Here is a 15,246-nt window from a genome sequence, read left to right as displayed (position 1 = left end):
GGCTCCCTGCGGGGAGCCCAATGCAGAACTTGATCTCAGGACCCTGGGATCATGACCTGAGCTGAAGGCAGATGCTCAACCACTGAGCCACCCAAGTGCCCCAGGTATAAAGATTCCTTAAAAAAAAAAAAAACTTAAAAAAAAAAAAAAAAACTTAAAAACAAAAATCCTTGTCTGCTAATTCTAACATCTCACTCATATTGGGATTCATCTCCACAGATTACCATTGCTCTTGAGTAGGATTAATGTTTTCCTCTTTCTTCTTATGTTTACTAACTTTGGATCATCCTGGACATTGTAAATGATATGCTGTTGAGACTCTGGATTCTGTTATACTTCCTGGAAGAGACAGTGTCCGTTTGTCTGCTTGAATAGTCTGTTGGTCTGGCTGTACCCCAAGCAAATTCGGTCTTCCCTGTGGGGGACAACAGCTGCCTCTTTGTCCAGTTCTTCAGCCTCAGCTGGGCTGCTAAGGGCCTGTCTCACACACATACAGTTCTAGGGCCAACTAGAGATGAGAACAGTTATACACAGAGCTTGGGGCTCCCACTATGTGGCTCTTCACTTTCCAGGTGTTGCTGTGGTAGCTCTGAACTCTGTCCTCTGGTTATTCAAGCCGGTGTGCCTGAAAGTTTACTGAGTTTTAGCCATCTTATTTGGTGTCAACTGGGGCTTGCCCCGAGGCTGACAAGCTGTAATACTTGAAAGCCTATCTAGTGCCTTTGACATTGTCCACATGGCTCATTCTTCTGAGCTTTACTTCTGCCTGTTTGGGGGTTGCTCTTTGGTGCCTTCAAGTAGTTGTTCTTGATCATTTGCCTAGCATAGGTAGTTGTTTTCTATGGGAGGGTTGGTCTGATACCAGTAACTCTGCCATTACTGAAGAACCTAAGCCTTGGGGTGTTTATGTAAAAAGACAGTGTCAGAAGCCATTCCCAGGGGATACTGATGAAGCAGGCTTGTGATGAGGCCCAAGCAGCTACGTCGCCAGAAGTGCTGCAGATGACTCCACTGATCACACTTTGAGAAACAGCACACATTTCATGGCATTTCTGAGTCTTTCCATCTCTGCTCAAATACTTCCTACCACGTTGATTCCTTTCTACTTGTGCACATACTCATAGAAAATCTAACTCAAGCTACATTTATTTACTACAGAAAAACTACAAACAATTTACAACAACCAGCGTTGGTGACACAGTAAAGCACGGATCCTCAGGAAGGAGTATAACCTCAGGCTTCATGCAGTGGCCTGCAAGGCACATCATAGAGCCACAGGAGTGGCAGGGAAATTCCAAAGACAGTGAACTGAAGCCATCCAATCAAGAGACAGTAGGATTGTCCTTTAGAAGAAGGCTTATAGAGAAGGTTCCCTTTGGGATGCCAATGCAGTGAGCTCCAAGACAAACTCTAGTCAGATTGGCAGGGCTTGAGAAAGTCTGCAAACTGGAATTCTGGGTGAATTCTGGCTCCCCCTTATAGTAGACTAATTTTAAGCTCAAGGACAGACCACACCTACTTTTTTAACACTACAAGCTCAGTACCAACACACTGCCCAATGGACTAGGCACTCAATAAATATTTGCTAGGTGAACAAAAGAATGAAACTTCTGGGGCCAGAGGTTATCAGGTGAGTAAAGGCATCAGGCGTTAGAGAGAACAAGCTCTCCCATGGAGGCTCTATGAGGAAGTAAAACCAAAACCAAAATAGCCCTAACGGGTCAGTAACTGGACACAACCAAGTCTGGAAGACTGCAAAGGTTGGCCTCCCTCAATTTTCCCACCAAAGGGAGTGCTCAATTCTTGAACTTATTTTTCTCACACCCGTATCAGAGGTACACTTACTGTAGAATTTTCTCGAAGTTCAGAATCTGTCGACAGAAGGCTCAAGTCACTCAGACAAAGTGAATGATTTGTATCCTGTGAAGGAGAAAAAATTCTAATTGAGTAACAAAAAAAAATCAGGATTTATAATAGCATAGCATGTAATAAAACAGTTGATCACAATGTCCCTACAGTTCCAAATGTCTAGATTTATTACTTGGAGAGGTAAAAACCATCCAAAGCAAGGGCTCTGTGAATTATTTTAATTTTTAAAATCCTGATATTCTTAAAAGAATGTCTTATTTTTTTTAAAGAATGTCATATTTCTTAAAGATGATTAATAAAGAGTTTAAGAATTATCTCATGACTCAGGCTCCAGAGTAACAAAAGCTGTAACAATAGCAAATTAATAATATTTGTATAATCAGTCTTACCATTTACAAAGCAATTTCACATGATCTCATCTGCTATTCATATAAACCTGAAGTATTATTTTATATTCCCATTTTAAATATGAAAAAGTTAATGCTAAGACTGGTAGCAAACTGTCCAAAATCACACAGCTAATTAGCAGAACACAAACCCAGTGCTTCTGATGAGAAGTCCATCTTCCATTGCATCACTGTGTCCCCAGCACCTCAGGGATCCTTACTCAGAGCAGAACTGAGGCTTTATACTTTCCCACTAACTAACTAACTCTAGTCAGACTAACTCTGACTTTGGATTCCTAGGATGCCAGCTGCAATTTACCACACACTTTAAGTGGTAACTCTGCTTACCTCATGGATCAGATGTTCCCATTCATACATGCGTTCAACAAATATTCGCTGAACGTCTACTATGTATTAGGCACTGTTCTAGGCCCAAGGATACAATAATGAACAAAACAAGGTCCCTGCCACCACAGAGCTTACATGGGAGGGGTGAGGGGGGGATGGAGAGAGGGTGACAAAATCCCTGAAGAACACAAGATGATGCTAAGTGCTATGAAGGGTAAAGGAAATAGAGACGGCTGGGGCAGGAGATGCCCTTTTATTAGACCAGGGAAGGCTTCTTAGATAAGCTGGCATTTGGGCAGATACTGAAGAGAAGAGGGCATGGGTCATGCACATATCTGGGAAAAATGTTCCAAGCAGAGGGCACAGCAAATACAAAGGCCCGGGGGCAGGGATTGGCTTCCCTTGTTCCAGGCACCACAAAGAAGACAGTACAGCTAAAGTGAGAGGAAGTAAATGAGGCCAGAGACTAGAGTCTATAGGGCCTTTTGGGCCACTGTACAGATTCTGACTTTTGCTGTAAGTGACGGAAGAAGCTACTGGAGAGTTATGAACAGAGGACAGAAGTTATTTGCCTTATGGTTTAGAAAGATTGCTCTGGGTGAAATATGTAGACCAGTCTGTGTCAGGGCAGGGTGGGAGTGAGGAGAAGGGGGAGGTTCGAGGAAGACCACCTAGTGGTTACTGCAGTAATCCAGACAAAAGCTGATACCAGCCTGAACAAAGTATCAGAAGTGATCAGATTCCACATCTATTCTCATGGTAGAGCTGAGACTTTGTTGACAGACGTAGGGTATGAGGGGGGAAAAAGACGTATCAAAAATGACTCCAAGATTTTTGGCCTGTGCCACTGAAGACACAGAGGTGCCATTTACTAAGATAGGGACCCAGAGGCCAAGGAGGTTTGGACATATCACATTTGAAAAGACTGAGGATTTCTGGGTTGAAAAAGGAGGTTGAATATATATTATCTTCCTCAACTTACAGTGCAGCTATGTCCTGATAAACCCATCCTAAGTCAAAAAATACATCGAACACGTACTTAGCCAAACTTCACAGCTCAGCCCAACCTACCTGAAATGCGCTTAGAACACTTACATTAGCCTATAGTTGGGCAAAATGATTTAACACAAAGATGATTTTATAACAAAATGCTGACTAGCTCGTGCAATTGATTGAACGCTGTACTGAAAGGGGAAAAAACAGACCGGTTGAATGGGTCTGTTGTGTATCAGTTGTTTACCCTTGTTATTGCAGGGCTGACGGGGGGGTTGTGACTCGTTCCCACTGCCCAGCATCACAAGAGAGAATCATACATATCACATCTCAGCCTTTTGGCTAAGATCAAATGAAGAGAGGATCATACCACCTGCTGTTAGACCGGGAAAAGATTCAAATCAAAATTCAAAGTATGGTTTCTAGTGAATGCATATCATTTTCGCACCCATAAAATCAAATCATTCTAAGTGGGGATTGTCTGTACAGTGTAGAGTTCAGGAAGAGATCCAGGCTGGAGATCTTTATTTAGGACTCAGAGGCAATCTAGATGGCACTGAAAGCCTGAGACAGGAGAAGCTTCCCACCACCGGGGACTGAGTTGTGAGCCAGAGAAGACAAGACCTGAGCACCATGCACTGGGCATCCCAGTGCTTAAGGGGCTGTCACCAATTAAAGTGTCCTTGGCTTGTCACATGAATAAGAAGACTGATCACGACTTAATACATGCAGCTTAGTAAGCAAAGACTCTCAGATCTTAGTATTTTTATCTGGCTTTCCAGAAGAAGAAACCAAGGCGCAAAAAAGCCATTTGCCTAAAGGCATCCATCTGATCGGCAGCGGAGCTCCAGAGGCCACAGCCTTCACAGCTCATGTTATTTTGCCTCTCACAACATAGGGGTCAAGAACCAGGCTCTGGAATCAGACTGCCTGCCTAAATTAGACTAATTACAAACTCTGGATACTCAGGCAGGTAATTTAATTTCTCCCTATCTCAAAAGTTTCTTTATTGGTAATATGAGGCTAATAATAGCACTGACCTTACATAGCTCTTCTGAGTGAGACAGTCCATATAAAAGCACTTAACATCGAATTTGGCACAAGGTAAACACTCAGTAAGTGTTAGTTATTATTACTAATAAGATATGGGCAGAAATCTGTTGGAAGGGATCTTCTGCTGTTTAAAAATTGGAAACCACAGAATTTAAATATGCTGTCTCTCCCAAAATCGAAATCAGTATTACCTAATGATTCAAAAGGGGGACAGTGAGCTTCAGTTTCTTTATCTTTGAAATAGGAAGATAATAATACTCACTTCCTACGTTTAAGAGACATACATAAGTGCCCACCACCACAACAGAAGTAAAACCAGTAAATTTCTCCCAGGATCTCTCCAGAACAGAGCTGCAGAGGAGAGGGAGATATGGTGGAGGGACTTGGCAAAGAACAAACTGTCCAAAACTCTGCAGAGGCATGTTCTGTGGTTCAGCACTTCCCACCAGTGCCTCTCAAACCTTCTGGCCTATGGACAATTCAAAAGGGCAAGAAACCTTCCAGACTCTACCTGGTTCTCCAATGACAGATTAAACAGACATGTGAGACAAAACATTAATCTGTGTTCCAAATGCAACCACAGATGTACATTTCATAAACACAAATGAGAAAATGAGACCCATTTAGAGCATCTGGTTGACCCTCTGGAAACATGTGAGACCTCTGAAACCACTTACTGGTTTCAAGGCATACCTGATGGGAAAGAGGCAGAGCTGAATCAAAAGCTGAAGCACAGGGCACGGGCTGAAATTTCTGCTTGCACCACCCCATCACAAAGATACAGATCTTGACCCTGATTTCTTCCCTCTCACTGACAGACACATAGAGAAGACATTTTGCCCTTTCATTTTGATATACAAACAACTGTTGCTGTTCTGTGCTGCCTAAATCAAAACAAGAGACAAAACACTGCGCACCTCTGATCCATTGTGATTTGGAAGTGCATTGTATGAGTGTCCTTTGTTGTCATGACCTTTCATGTGACTTTTGAGACTGTATTGAGTGCTAAATGTTTTCTCACAGCCATTACTGGGGCAGAAGAAGGGTCTTTCACCTGCAAGAATGACAAGTAGTATTAGTATTTCCATAACATTATTTCACTGGATTCAGACTTCTCCTCTTCCCTAACAGGGGAAGTAAATATTCCTACGAGGGTTCAGGTAATAGTCGTTGGAAAAATTACATGTTAACCATCTCCGTCCTAAAACTTAATGTAGAGCAAAATGGCCTGCTCCTGGCAAGTTTAAAGACAAGAGTAGTTTTTTTTTTTTTTCCGTCACAGGTTCTTTGAGAATCTCTGTACTGGTTTCATTTCTTTTTTCTTTCTTTCTTTCTTTCTTTTTTTTTTTTTTTAAGATTTTATTTATTTATTCATGAGAGACACACAGAGAGAGGCAGAGACATAGGCAGAGGGAGAAGCAGGCTCCCTGAGGAGAGTCTGATGTAGGACTCGATCCCGGGACTCCAGGATCACAACCTAAGCCAAAAGCAGACTCTCAACCACTGAGCCACCCAGGTGCCCCACTGGCTTCATTTCTTAAGGCTGGATTCCTGAGTCCAACTTTTACATCCTTTTACCTCTGAAAGAAACTCAAATATTACAGGTGAAGGCTACGCTGATTTAGGCTTGCTCCCTCTATGAAGCTCTACAGTTCTCCAAAGAAACATAGCTTGATGAAGGTTAAAAAAAAAATCAGCTTAAACTCACCAGTATGTGTACGGACATGAGTTTTAAGGTGGTGGCTTGCTGCAAATGCTTTCCCACAGCCATCATGATCACACCTAAGTAAGTTGTTTAAGCAAAGAGAAACAGCAGTCATTAGGTAAACAGGCCTTTATCTTCAACATCTCTTATAAATACAAGCTCAAACTAAAACAAATGTTCAGAACACTGAGATCTGATTGAGGAAATTGGTTTTAGAGATGGAAAATGAAGACAGGTCATTGAAAAAAGTGGGAACAGAGGGAACTGATGGTCCAGGATAAATATTTCTTCTCCTACAAGTAAGTCACATGTTGAGAGCTCTGACAATAAGAGCTTTTTGATGAATTACTTAACAGAATTCTATTGACAATCAGAACTGATACGGAAAATCTACTGCCAGTGGAAAACTAGGAATGTCAATAGTGGGTAGAGAGGCTCTCACAAAGGCAGGAAGCCTAAATATAACACCAAAACAAAATCACTCCCAACTACATTGGCCATATGATATATAATATATAATGGTTGTAATGACTTATTTATAACCTTCAGTGTCAAGACCCACTTCTTTCTCTTTTACTTTCTTGATAACCAGAGCTGAAAGAAATCTTTCCCTCCTGAGAACTCCTGAGCCATTTATCTATGTTCTTCTTTTATGGCACCTGTAATTTCCAATATTATTTTATCTCTATGTGTATACATTTGTTATCTGTTCTCCTAGATTATAAACTCTGAAGGGCAGGGTCCAAGTAGTCCTTTATATCTGCCGTAGTTCTTGCACATAGCAGGCTTGTTGTTCTTGCATATAGCAGGCTTTCAATAACTATTTATATGAATGAATGCATTTTCTTGTAAGCCAAAGTATTTTATTTCTTTAAGTAGAAAGCTTCTCTGGAGCATTTGACTCCTTAATAATACATAATCATTGTGTCTAAAGTCCCATCTAATATTCAAGAAAAATTAGCAGTTTTAATCATCACAAAAATGCATGTGACTGAATAGAAATTAGAGTCCCCTCGACAGCCTTATGGGGTAAAAAGTAACCCAAGCTTCACAGAATCTGGAGAGTAACTAACTAGAATCTAAACACTCTTGCTTTTAGGGTGCCTGGCTGGCTCAGTCCGTGGAGCATGCAACTCTTAATCCGGGGTTGTGAATTCAAGCCTCATGTTGGGCATACAGCTCACTCACTCACTTACTAATTAATTAAGTAAGTAAATACTCTTGCTGTTAGAGGGATTACAATTCAGGAATGAAACTTTAATTTTAGAACACCGTTCCATTTAATTAGTATTTAAGAGTGGACTGTCCCTGAAGACAGGGACACCATCAAAGGATCCTGATAAGGAGATGAGAGACTTGAGAGGGGAAAGGTAGCCCATGTGATGCCATGTATGTAACAGCAGTCTCTTCTGCCACAATTTGGAGACAAGGTTTATGGGCAATTTTTAATAATACATCTGTATTATATTTAGGGGGAATCCTTACAACTCATAATCTTATTAAGAAAATGTCATAATAAATAAATAAATAAATAAATAAATAAATAAATAAATAAATAAATAAATAAATGTCATATTAAAAAAGAAAAGAAAATGTCATATAATCATCCCAAACTTGTTTTTGAACCCCTACTGAATGCCCAGAACCATGCCACATGCTATAAGCAGAGAAGAAGGTAGATCATACAAGTCCTTCCTTCAAAGTTACACATTTATGTGTGGGTACATTAAATATACATATGTGCACACATATATAGAGACTGAAATATACAGACAAAAATGGATGCTCCTATATGTGTGTGTATACACACGCATTACAAGACAACAACAAGCAACAAAATACCTGCATTCTTATCCCCTCATTTCCCCTCTCATCTCCTCCACTCCCCACCTAGATTTTTAGGTTGCTCTCCCTTTTGCTGTGCTCAAAGCTGTGTGGGCACCTCAGTCTCATATACTGTCTGGTTACTTGTGGTTCTTTCTCACTAGACGATATTCCCGAGAGAAGAGCGTGTCTTAGTATTTCTCTAGCCCTGATAAGTGCCTCCCACGTTGAGTTTCAACAAATGCTCATTGAAAAGGGGAAACCCTGCGGCAGAAAGGCCATCACAGTCCAAAAGAAGGATGCTCTTAGAATCTGTCATCACTCCTCCTGTGTGGAGTAGTTGGTTGTAGCTATGTTGGGGAGAGCCAACGCTGCCAAAGAACTGACAGGGGCAGTTTTCTTTCTGCTCTGAAAAATGTCAGGGCACATGAAGAGACCCAGCCACAACCTGGTCAGCGACAAAGGGAAGGGAAAATTGTGAGACTTACCGAAATGGCTTTTCTCCTGTATGGGTTCGAATGTGCTTCCTCAGATCACTGAGTGTGGTGAAGTACTTGCTGCAGCCTTCAGATTCACAGTTAAACGTTTTCCCTGTGTGAAGCCTCTGATGTGCTTTCAGCCTGCAAGATGTTCCACAGAGAAAGTCCCTTTGTCATTTGCATAATGTACTACAGAGCCTCCCCACTCATGTCAGCTTAACGTGCTTCGGGATCCAGGGCATAAGAATTCCATATCCATTATACAGCAGCATCCAAAATTGTTTACTTGAAGAGAAATTCAGAAAAGTATGTAGCTTACAGTAGGAGTGTGACTCTGCAGCCAGACTGCCTGGGACTCAAATCCCAGACCCATTTCCTACTGGATGGGGGGGCCCTGAGCCAGTTACAAAACCTTTCTGTGCTTCCACTTACTTGTCAGCTGCTGTGAGGATGAACAGTGCTTCACACACAGTGAGAGCTTCTTAAGTGTTAGCTATTGCTGTGTTTGTTACTTTGGACCCAAAGCTGAAGAAGACATGGTTTCCTGATACAAATGGTGTAAAAGGAAACTGGCTAACAAGTGGTAGAAAAAAGTTATCTTCAAAGTGAGAAAGGACCAAAAGTTGACAGAAGCCTCAGTACAGGCCCTGAGCCAAGGGGAGGCAACAGGCCAAGTATTAAAATCTGCAGGCCCATAAAAGCGGTGGTCACCGTCAAAAAAATAATAAAAATTAAAATTAAAATTAAAATTAAATAAAATAATAAATAAAAATAAAATAAATAAAAAATAAAATAAATAAAATAAAATAAATAAATAAAATAAAATAAAATAAAAAATAAAATAAAATAAATAATTAAAAAATAAAATAAAATATAATAAAATAATAAAAATAAAATAAAACAAAATAAATAAATAAAAATAAATAAATAAAATAAAATAAAATAAAAAAATAAAATAAAATAAAATAAAAATAAAATAAAAAATAAAATAAAATAAAATAAAATAAAATAAAATAAAATAAAATAAAATAAAATAAAATAAAATAAAATCCCCAGGCCGTTATGTCCCTCTGGGAGATACAAATTTGAACACAAATATATTATCGTTTTTAATTAACCCCTTTTATGTCAATATTTAAGTAATAAGTTTCTCCAGCGAATGTTAAACAGTTGAGCACTGCTGTGCTCTTCATTTATTTTATTATTTTTTATTATATTTTTAGATAGGCTCCATGCCCAGTGTGGAACCCAGCAGGGGGCTTGAACTCATGGCTCTGAGACCAAGAGTCAGTGGCTCAAGCAACTGAGCCCCCCAGGCGCCCCCTTGCTGTCCCGTTTAAAACCCTGGCAGTACACATCTGCACAGGGCAAGGGGAGGGCTCTGCAATCACAAGGCCAGGGTCAGAGGCTGGAGAAGAGGCCTGTACATACCTGTACAGCGTGTTGAACGCCTTCTCACAGCCCTGCACGTCGCACTCAAATGGCTTCTCCTTCGTGTGCACTCGCACATGGATCCTGAGGCTGTAGGAGGTGAGGAAGGCCTTGCCGCAGCCCTCCTGATTACAGACAAAGGTGTACTCTCCTCGGTGAGTCTTCTGGTGGGTGCGCAGGTTGCCTGCTGTGCTGTAGGTGCGGGGACAGCCCTCAAAGGTGCACTGGTACCGCTTTACCTGGCAGACAAAGAACACCTCATCAATAGGACAAAAGAGCTGCCGAGGGCCTAACTCCCTGCAGAGCCTGGCTCCCAGGAAATGTGCACAACACACAGAGGTTTGTATCATAAACACAAAAAACCACCTCGAACACCAAAGCGGGGAAATCTTCCCATGGATCAAATCATGCCACAACAACAAATAATAAGTCATGGGGATGAGATAAGCTTGTACGCAGATGAATATTCTAAATTAATATAAAAAGGGGTTTTTCAGACTCTGGTATACATCTAGCCTCTAAAGGTGGGCCTCTCATACTGAAATAACATTTTGGCTTGCTTTGGGTTTCTTTCTTTTTTTAAAGATTTACTTATTTATTTAAGAAAGAGACAGACAGACAGACAGTGTATGCGGGGTTGGGAGCGCAGAGTCTTAAGCAGACTCTGTGATGAGTAGAGCCTGATGCAAGGCTCGATCTCATGACCCTGAGATCACCACCTGAACTGAAACCCAGAGTCGGACGCTTAACTAACTACATCACCCAGACATCCGTTGGCTTTAAAACTTGATTAAACACCCTGCCTTGTGGCACCCCACCTTGACTGGAACTGGCCAATGTTGAACTGAGTCTAAAGCATCCTGACATTGATATGCTCGGTCATCAAGCAGTATATCCCTAGCATAGTTTCAAGTCTATGAAATAAAAATACTGTATCATGAATTTCTTGGAGTATTTACTAGTATAACAGTTCCCAAAATGCCAGCCTCTCGGTTTCACTTTCACCGGCCGAAATTCTTGAGAGGGTAGCATATATGTGTGCCTCCATCTCCTTTGATGCCCACATACTCCTTAACAACTTGGCAAGTGGGTTTCACTGCAGGAAATGATTCTCTTGCATTTCCTGGCGGTCAACCCTTCCATCCTTCTCCATTTGACTTCACTTGCAAAACTCTCTCATCAGTGATGTACCCCCCCACCCCCACCAAAAAAAAAAAAAAAAAAAAAACTTGGCCTTTACAACACAGCAATTCCACAGGGCTCTCTTTATCTTCTTCTCCAAGCTACTCCTTTCCCTTCAATTGATATGTAGGTGTATTCTGGAACTTATCTCTCATCTCTCAACCCCTCCCCTACCTGCCCCAGTGCAGGGGAAGCAGCCTTAGACATAGCAGGAGGAGAATGAATTTCTGGCATTTATGTTCAAGACCTTCCATAAGTCATTTTGCTTTCTTGAACCTCAGTTCTTTACTTCTCAAAGGAGTATTAATAAAGCCTGCCCTGCCTGTCTCAGTGCTGCAGAGTGGAACAAAATGAGATCAAACATTCATGAAAATACACTGTAAATGATCTGATACTGTACACACCAGGGCGCTAGTACTGTCTACTTCAGCTTTCATGGAACATCTTCATCCTTTGACCCCGACCTTGCTCCAAAGCCTCAGTCCACAAATCCAACTACACTATTAGTGTTCATTCCACAGTCACTGAACTATCAGGTCCCAGGCAACAAGCTAGATACCGTATCAGATAAACAAGTGAACAAGACAAAAATCTCTGCTTTGGGGGCACCCAGGTGGCTCAGTGGTTGAGCATCTGCCTTCGGCTCAGATCGTGATCCCGGGATTGAGTCCCACGTCGGGCTTCCTGCATGGAGCCTGCTTCTCCCTCTGCCTGTGTCTCTGCCTCTCTCTCTCTGTGTGTCTCTCATGAATAAATTTTAAAAACCTTAAAAAAAAATCTCTGCTTTTAAAAAATGCCAATTTTAAGGAGGTGGATGTGCACAAATTATTATAAACTTTGCTGAGCCTGACAATACATACATGCCCCAGGAGCCTGGGGATATAAAAAAGGGAAATCTAACCCTCCTAGTGAAGGCTCAGAAGCTGAGGTTCTCTCTGTCTCTTTCTCTGTCTCTCTCTCTCTCGTTTTTTCACTTGCCTGTTGTTTTAGGGATAAACTGAAAATGTGTTCCTCAGATAAACCAGTGAACCACAAACATACCTGCAGCATGTAAGAGACTGGATGCAGAAGGATCTAGAAAAATAAGGTGAAGCCTCCTTACTCAAGCTATGGAGTAGAGGAATAAGACAATGGAGACTCACCAATGGGTTTTAACCAAGAGAGCAACATATCAGATCAGCAGTTGAGGAGAGATCCTTCAGGTAGCCTACTAGAGGATGGACTGGAAAGGTAAGAGAACAGAAGAAGGGGTAGAGAGACTAAGAGAAGAGGAACAACAGTCCAGCAGGGACACGAGAAGAACCTGAACAGGGAAGTGAGAGTGAACTATGAGAGATGAATTCCAGAGAGTGTGGGAATGGGCTAAGGAAACAGGAAGAGAAGCCAAAGAGAATGATGGTATAGAAGCCAACAGAAAGAGGATCTTAAGGAAAATGAATGATCAGAATATGAAATGTCCAAGAAAATAAGGAACACAGGACTGAGGAGACTCCTGGATTCCCAGCAGCTGGCAACTACTTAGCAAAGCTGGTTTGAATGAACTGCTGGGGCCTGAAGTCTGGATGAAGGTGAATAAACCAAAGGTGAAGTGGAGGCAGAAATGAGAGATGGACAGCAGGCGCAAGAGTGGGCTTCTGAGTTGATGCTTTTTTGAGTAGGGTAGGGCCTGAGCATATTTGTAAGGAGAAAGGACCCAGAAAAAAAGATTCCTTCCAAGAGGAATATAAAGAAAAGGGTGGGCAGCCTGGATGGCTCAGCGGTTTAGCGCCGCCTGCAGTCCAGGGCCTGATCCTGGGGACCAGGGATCGAGTCCCGCGTCGGGTTCCCTGCATGAAGCTTGCTTCTCCCTCTGCCTGTGTCTCTGCCTCTCTCTCTTTCTCTGTGTCTCTCATAAATAAGTGAATAAAATCTTTTAAAAAAATAAAATAAAGGATATTTAAAAAGCTGGTGGAGGGAAAAGCCTCAGGTGGGAAGGGGGACAGACAGCATGAGAGCAGAGAGGGACTGAGGTAAGAATGGGTCTACAAGGTTTCTATAACGGGCCAAATAGTGCATATTTAAGGCTTTGTGGGCCATGTAGACTGTTACAACCCCTTGACCCTGAAAGTAGCCATCAACAAATATATAAACGGATAAGCCAGGCTGTGCTCCAGAAAAACTATTTATGGACAGGAGGATTTGAATGTCATATCATTTTCATGTATCACGAAATACTATTCTTCTGATTTAAAACAAATCATTTAAAAATGGAAAAACCATTCTACAAATACAGGTATTTGCATGGATTTGACCTGTGGGCCCCAATTTGCCAAACCCTAAAACCTGTGGGTGTGGGGAAGGGAGGAGCCCTAACTCCTCCCATCTCCCCTCCCACTCCTTGTCTCATCTGTCCAACCCCCAGCACAATCTTGCACAAGTGCTCTCTCACTGTTCATTCCGCAGCCTTCCCACTGCTACACAGGAGGTGCTCTGTAAACATCTGCTGCACTGAATTACTACCCATCAGTCCAGGCGTTCTCATGTCTCAGGGCCTAGGTCTGAAGCCAATCATTGCCAGATTTGTTCTAAAACAGTGTTCTAGGGGAACCTGGGTGGCTCAGTGGCTGAGTGTCTGCCTTTGGCTCAGGGTGTGATCCCAGGGTCCTGGGACTGAGTCTCGCCTCTGCCTATGTCTCTGCCTTTCTCATGAATAAACAAATAAAATCTTTAAAAACAAACAAGCAAATAAATAAAACAGTGTTCTCCACATGCTACCTCTATGCTCAGATGCGAACATCCCTTCGCCTAATACTCAAGATCCCCCCGTAGGTCCTCTTCCACCTTCTACCCCGTTACTCCATCACCAGCCCAAGAGCAGGCTCTGCTAAGCCTACAGGCAACAGGACTCCTTCCCTAATTGCCACACTGAATCCCTACTTGCCTGCCTCTGCTCTTTCCATTCTTTCTGCTGGAAATGCCTGATTCCTTCTCTGCTTTTCTGAGTCTCTCTCTCTTCCTTCCACTCAAGCCTCATTACCTCCCCAAGGCACTCCACAATCAACACACATCTAAGTGACAGTGCCCTTCTCTGAATTCCAATATTTAACTCTACCACTCATTTGGCACTTAGCCTATGTTGTTAATTATCCTCTCGTGCATATATCCTGGTTTCCCATCAAGACTGAAAACCTCTTTGGTTCGGGCAGGCAGAGATTTCAACACAGTCACTGACCAGGAAGGAGAAGCGGGACTGTGGCTGCTGCAATAGAGCAGCAGCATGTCTCAATCAGAGGGCTTCAACAATGGCAGCTGATAAGAGCAGACTCTCATTCTTAAGATGAGACAGCAGTTGATACCTTTATAAGGAACAGTACAATCAATCATTAACTACCCCTTCCTGTCTCCTTGCCCGACCAACCCCTACCCCACCCCACCTCCCACCCACCCCACCCCCACCCCATCCAGGTTTTTCACTTAGCCAACTCAAGCTTCCATTTAAAAGCTCCTTCCTTGAGGAACTGTTTTATATCATTACCTCTTTAGTTGGTAGGCACAGTGGTAGCCGGAAAACACAAAGCACTAAATGAATACTCCTTGAGCTAAATGAATGAATGGTTGCTCTCCTGGTGGACTGTAGGCTCCATGAGAACAGGGCCCATGTCTGTCTTGGTCACAGCTCAGGGGCTAGCCTCATGGAAGAGTGGCACCACATCCATATTTGCTGAAGGAATGATTGTACAAACAAAACCAAGCCAGCAGGACTTAATGCTGAGGAACACAGTGACAAGGGTGACAAGTGACAAAGGAAGGATGGTCAATTAGGTCAAATGTAGCAGAGATGACTACTGAAGCATTTCTTGGGTTTGCCTGATTCATCAAATCATAAGCCTCCCAGCAAGATTAGCTTCATTGGAAGGGTAAGAACAGAAGCCAGAATGTAACAGGCTGAGAAGTTGGAGAAAAGCAAGGAACTGAAGACCATGAATATAACTACTCT

The 15,246-nt window shown here is 42.2% G+C and overlaps 1 protein-coding gene across 4 annotated transcripts in view; it reads right to left on the bottom strand.

Moving 5' to 3' along the window:
• The window catches only part of MTF1 (metal regulatory transcription factor 1), a 43,307-nt gene that overhangs the window by 16,097 nt on the left and 11,964 nt on the right, over positions 1 to 15,246 (bottom strand). For all 4 annotated transcript variants that reach the window (XM_049094526.1, XM_025419860.3, XM_049094525.1 and 1 more), the window contains exons 3-7: positions 10,089 to 10,327; positions 8,667 to 8,798; positions 6,358 to 6,431; positions 5,567 to 5,703; positions 1,846 to 1,920 (exon numbers count right to left, since the gene is read on the bottom strand). In XM_049094526.1, coding sequence (XP_048950483.1) covers positions 1,846 to 1,920; positions 5,567 to 5,703; positions 6,358 to 6,431; positions 8,667 to 8,798; positions 10,089 to 10,327 — 657 coding nt within the window. The remainder of the gene's footprint in view (positions 1 to 1,845; positions 1,921 to 5,566; positions 5,704 to 6,357; positions 6,432 to 8,666; positions 8,799 to 10,088; positions 10,328 to 15,246) is intronic.

The sequence above is a fragment of the Canis lupus genome, chromosome 15, assembly GCF_003254725.2.
Source record: "Canis lupus dingo isolate Sandy chromosome 15, ASM325472v2, whole genome shotgun sequence".
In the NCBI taxonomy this organism is placed as follows: domain Eukaryota; kingdom Metazoa; phylum Chordata; class Mammalia; order Carnivora; family Canidae; genus Canis; species Canis lupus.
The sequence above is the reverse complement of the archived record's forward strand: the minus strand, read 5'-3'. Positions and strand labels throughout refer to the sequence as shown.